Here is a 6,000-nt window from a genome sequence, read left to right on the forward strand (position 1 = left end):
CGTAAGGAGGAGACCAAGGCGCAGCGTGATAAGCGTACATTCTTCTTTAATTATAGAACGAACACTGCACAAAACGAACAAAGTAACAAAACGAACCGTGACGCTAATATGGCTAGTGCAGACAGGCAACTAAACATAGAATAAGAACCCACAAAACCAAAAGGGAAAATGGCAACCGAAATATGATCCCCAATCAGAGACAACGATAAACAGCTGCCTCTGATTGGGAACCAATTCAGGCCACCATAGACATACATATGCCTAGACTTACAAACACCCCTAGACATACAAAACCCCTAGACAATACAAAACAAGCATACCCACCCTCGTCACACCCTGACCTAACCAAAAGAATAAAGAAAACATAGATAACTAAGGTCAGGGCGTGACAAGGATGTGTTCTATGACATCATCTTATGGTGCAGATTATATACAGGTAACTGCCAAAATAAAGGAAACACGTGTAAATTAGGGATACAAAATATATTGAAAGCAGGTGCTTCCTCATTGGTGTGGTTCCTAAAACAATTAAGCAATTATTCTGGATCCGGGAACTGGCCCTAAATGTCTAGCATTAATTATACTGTATGTCTAGGATCTACAGAACTGAAATGGTGGTACCTGATGTACACACTGACCCCTCTGACCAGAACTGACTGCTATCGTATCGATCCTACTCTATTATAGAAAGCAGACGGATGGACGGACGGATGGACGGAGGGAGGGAGGGAGGTGGGGAGAGAGGGAGAGAGAGAGAGAGAGAGAGAGAGAGAGAGATGGAAAGAATGAATGTGTGAGAGACACTTAGGCAGATAGCAAAAGCGATAAAGAAAGAGGGACCTGGAAGAGACAGACAGACAGACAACCGAGACAGACAGACAGACATAACAAGAAAACATCAATTTGCAAGATGCTGAAAATGGTTTGTGAGAGAATTTTAAGCACTTGCTATGGTGACGTTTGCTATGGCAACAACGATTCGTTGTGACTCTGTAACAGATTCAAGAAGGATTGTTTTGGTCAACTTACACACATGAAGAACATGCCATGACTCATGACAAATCAGAGGGAAGATGCACTATATCAAGTCCTGGTATAAAGAGTCGATGACAAAAATGACATATTAAGACTAGTGTAGTAGTGTTTGTAGTGTTTGTCACCGGTTGAAAAAAATGACTTTCCCATTAGTCCTAAGCTTCACGGTGGATTGATGGATTATGTTGTAACATCAGGCTGAGAGAGCTAAAGATGGCTGGTGGCCATTGACAATCTGCTTAATGATGTGAAAACAGCCATTTTCACAAGCCTGGTGGAACAAGCCTGATCGCTGCGTTCATCATTCTATTTCACATGGTTCCACCAGGCTGCATTTTCGCCAGCTTCTCCTCTACTTAATGTCCCAACTCTCCCTGGCCACAGCTACACATACATTAAGTCATTATGACTTCCTCAGAGGCTATCATTGGAGGAGGGGGGGGGGGGGGGGTGACTCACTGACTCTCACTCTCTGGATCTGTATTCACACACATCTCAGAGGATAGACTAGTCTTAAGAGCTAAAAGGTTTTCTCAATTTCTTCGGGACAAAATCTTACACCAGGGAAGGAAATCGTCATCATTACAAGGAGTTTTTCCAATTTAGGAGTAATTGTGATCGTTAAGAGGTTTTGTCTCAGCTCTCCTTTGAGTGAAGGGACAGAGGGAAGCATGCAGACAGAGTTGCGACAGCCTCCGTGGACTTCGGAATTCACCCCTCACAGTGGTGTTCCATACCATTAGATGGAGAGAGTACGACTTGTTCTCATTGTTTAGCTTCTGTATTATAACAATGTCTGGGTGATTAGCAGTACAGACAGATGGAGTCTACGAAGTAAAATTGGCTTCAAACTCACAGAAAGGATTTGGTATGAGAAATACTTGATAAAATCTCTTTCCTGCTTCCTCTCTTCTTCTCTGTCTTTCTTTCCCTCCCTTCCCTCTCTTCCCTCTCTCCCCTCTCCTTCTTCCTTTCTCCTTGCTCTACAACACTTGTGTCAGACAGTGTACATATGTAGGATCTTAATTTGATCTATATTGTCACAACAAAATAAACCTGAACCATTTGTCCCTAATGTTGCTTGATCTGTGGTTAGGCTATTAGCTGGCCAACAGTAAGCTACATGAAAAGTGTGATACTGTTGATATAACTGTGTGATAGGACAATTCTCAGCAACAAAAGAGTGATCAAATAGAGATCCTACATCTGTAATACAATAACTGCATTCTGGCCACTCCATGCCATCTCCACCATGCTGAGAGGATTTTGTTTCCATCTTGGCTCAATATCGTACCAATCACTCCACTCTCCTTGCTCCACTGTTTGGTCATATATGGTCAAGGTTCCCCATGGTTACCATGACACTTATTTTCTGACATCCAGCTGAGACGGGGAAAGGTTTTGATTTCGAACTTACTGGATGATCTATATCTGTCTGCCTCTGTCTCTCTCTATCCCTTCTGTCTCTCTCTCTCCCATCTGTATCTCTCTCTCCCCACTGTCTCTCTCTATCCCCTCTGTCTCTCTATCCCCTCTGTCTCTTCTATCCCCTTTGTTTCTCTATCCCCTCTGTCTCTCTCTATCCCCTCTGTATCTCTATCCCCTCTGTCTCTCTCTATCCCCTCTGTCTCTTCTATCCCCTCTGTATCTCTATCCCCTCTGTCTCTCTCTATCCCCTCTGTCTCTCTCTATCCCCTCTGTATCTCTATCCCCTCTGTCTCTCTCTATCCCCTCTGTATCTCTATCCCCTCTGTCTCTCTCTATCCCCTCTGTCTCTTCTATCCCCTCTGTATCTCTATCCCCTCTGTCTCTCTCTCTCCCCTCTGTCTCTCTCTATCCCCTCTGTCTCTCTATCCCCTCTGTCTCTTCTATCCCCTCTGACTCTCTCTATACCCTCTGACTCTCTCTATCCCCTCTGTCTATCTCTCCCCTCTGTATCTCTATCCCCTCTGTCTCTTCTATCCCCTCTGTCTCTTCTATCCCCTCTGTCTCTCTCTCCCCTCTGTCTCTTCTATCCCCTCTGTCTCTTCTCTCCCCTCTGTCTCTCTATCCCCTCTGACTCTCTCTATCCCCTCTGTCTCTCTCTCTCCACTCTGTCTCTCTCTCCCCACTGACTCTCTCTATCCCCTCTGTCTCTCTATCCCCTCTGTCTCTTCTATCCCCTCTGACTCTCTCTATCCCCTCTGTCTCTCTCTCTCCACTCTGTCTCTCTCTCTCCCCTCTGACTCTCTCTATCCCCTCTGTATCTATCCCCTCTGTCTCTTCTCTCCCCTCTGTCTCTCTCTATCCCCTCTGTATCTATCCCCTCTGACTCTCTCTATCCCCTCTGTCTCTCTCTATCCCCTCTGTGTCTCTCTCTCCCCTGTGTTTCTCTCTCCCCTCTGTCTCTCTCTATCCCCTCTGTTTCTCTCTCCACTCTGTCTCTCTCTAACCCCTCTGTCTCTCTCTCTCCCCCCCTCTGTCTCTCTATCCCCTCTGCCCCCCCCCTCTGTCTCTCTCTATCCCCTCTGTTTCTCTCTCCACTCTGTCTCTCTCTAACCCCTCTGTCTCCCCCCTCTGTCTCTCTATCACATCTGTCTCCCCCCCCCCTCTGTCTCTCTCTCCCCCCTCTGTCTCTTCTCTCCCCTCTGTCTCTCTCGCTCCCCTCTGTCTCTCTCTATCCCCTCTGTCTCTCTATCCCCTCTCTCTCTACCCTGTGTCTCTCTCTCCCCTCTGTCTCTCTCTTTGCATGTGTGTGTGTATGTGTGTCAGGAAAGACTTGGTGGGCTGTGTGGTCTGGAAAGAGGCCATGGAAGAGGTCCCCACCCTAATCTGAAAACTACAAAAACACGGCTAGCACACGCTAACACATCAACATGGGGAAACACACACACACCTCACACCCCTCACAACATACCACCATATACAGAGGGAGAAAGGAGAGAGAGAGAGAGAGCGAGACAGAGAGACAGGAGAGAAAGGAGAGAGAGACATTTTTAATTGCTATTAATGACTCATTAATGTGTATGTATAAAAAAGGTAGTTGCGTATTAGACTGACACTGTGACGATGTTTGATGCCTATCAAAATATCGGAATACACTGTCATCGCTTGTTTGCGCTGCTCTGCTACAATGACAACGATAACACCGCAGTATCAGTCAACAGTTCCGCTATAGCAATCACCATCACACAGTTGGCAGGTGCACACAGTGGCATTTCCAACGCAGATTCCACCAAATACTCCGTTGTTAATTGGCTACTTGACAATTGTATGTTAATTATTTAGGCTCCCTAGGCAAAAAAAAATACGTAAGTTGCTGTGTGGAAAATAAAACAAGTTGTTTTAGCTATGAGAAATATCTATGAGAAACGCTTTGCAGTAAGTAGCCTTCTCTTAATGTAGGCTAATCTTACCCAGAGACGATAGGTTTCTAGCAGATCCGTGCTAAACAGCGGTGCGCAATACATTTTAATCAAGGTCATTTAGCTGCTACAGACTGGCGTGGGTATTGGGTATTACAATAGAGATTGATGATAGGCTGCCAGTATACAACTCATTCAACCCGAGGTTTATAACGTTCAATGGCATAGTTTTGGAGAGATTCAGGTGGAGCTGTATACCGTTTTGAAACGATTATGGATTCAATATCACACTATTGTGTCAGCTTTCTCTGTTACACGGTTAATTCAAGGCAATGAGCAATCTGAAAAGGCACGCACGCACGCGCACACATACAGACAGAAACATACATGCACGCACACCATGAAATGTAAACCAAACATTCGAATTAACTGTGTTGTTTCCACGTTTTAGATTGTCACACAACTATAGCGCTTTCATGTCACCAGCCAAAAGGCTATAACCGAGGTAAAACGATAGTTTACTATTCCCTTAAACAGCCAGTTGAGACTGTTGCACTGTGGCAAATGCATAACACATGCGTTACAGTGCCGTGGCAAATGTGTAACAAACATTGGCTACACAAAGGACAGTGACAAACCCGTCCACTCTGACAAAAAAATAAATACTTACATCATCCCATTTCATAAATTTGTTTCCCTTTCTCAGGCTCTCGCTCACAAACACGGGTTTGAGCTGCAGCGCGTGAACTCCTGGCTGAGCTCCGGCCATTGACTCATCTACTCTCCTCAACCGACAGCAGAAGAAACGGTTTTAATTCCTTCGCCCTTTCTCTCCCTTTCGACTTCTTTCCTAAACGAAATGACCCTTCTGCTGAGAAGAACTGTAGGCTGACCGAAACCCCACTAGTGTTGGTAGTATCTAATCCCCGCATGGGTTAGCGGGTCTTAGCTTTGAAGCTCCAAGCGCAGCGGAGGGACCGAGTGAAGTCCGCTGGTGACGAGAGGGAGAGAGAGAGACTGAATGAGTGTGTCTGCACTCCCATTTAAAAACAGTTAATGCGGGGGACGAGTTCAGTGGCTCTATGTGATCTAGCGCCTCCCTGCGCTCAAGGCATCTTGGACAGTAGGCAACACACACACACACACACACACACACACACACACACACACACACACACACACACACACACACACAACGAGAGCGAGAACGAGAGAGCACAGTTACACAAGTGAGACAAGTGGCCAAATTGACCACAAGCACTCTTGGATGTGTGATGATGTTGACTGGCAGTTGGAAGGATAATTATTGTAAACAATATGTAACAGATGTTTTTACTCACAGATTATTTTATGGACAGGGTGTTGGACCTCCTCTAGTTCCACTGTCACCTGACTGAACTGTACTGAACATAGAACATAGTGCATCATGCTTTTCCATGTGAAACAAGGATAGGGATTGTTTCAGATGAAGAATGTGTTACAGATGTGTTGTTGCTAAATCATCAGCACACAACTGATCACAACTTCAGATGACTTAAAAGACAATTATCTCCAATTCTATATTATTATTTATACCTTGAAGTGTTGTCCCTCTCTCCTTGATTTGATTGGAGAAGACATT

At 45.2% G+C, this 6,000-nt stretch overlaps 1 protein-coding gene across 6 annotated transcripts in view; it reads right to left on the bottom strand.

Moving 5' to 3' along the window:
• The window catches only part of LOC139582700 (1-phosphatidylinositol 4,5-bisphosphate phosphodiesterase beta-1-like), a 234,110-nt gene extending 228,680 nt beyond the window's left edge, over positions 1–5,430 (bottom strand). For 5 of the 6 annotated variants that reach the window (XM_071412939.1, XM_071412938.1, XM_071412941.1 and 2 more), the window contains exon 1: positions 5,050–5,428. In XM_071412939.1, the coding sequence (XP_071269040.1) occupies positions 5,050–5,148 (99 nt within the window). In that variant the 5' untranslated portion in view covers positions 5,149–5,428. Of the gene's footprint in view, positions 1–5,049 lie in introns of all 6 variants that reach the window. The other variant, XR_011676403.1, reaches the window with a different exon arrangement.
• Positions 5,431–6,000: the final 570 nt, after the last annotated feature.

Source organism: Salvelinus alpinus, chromosome 8 (assembly GCF_045679555.1).
Source record: "Salvelinus alpinus chromosome 8, SLU_Salpinus.1, whole genome shotgun sequence".
NCBI classification, from domain to species: Eukaryota; Metazoa; Chordata; class Actinopteri; order Salmoniformes; family Salmonidae; genus Salvelinus; species Salvelinus alpinus.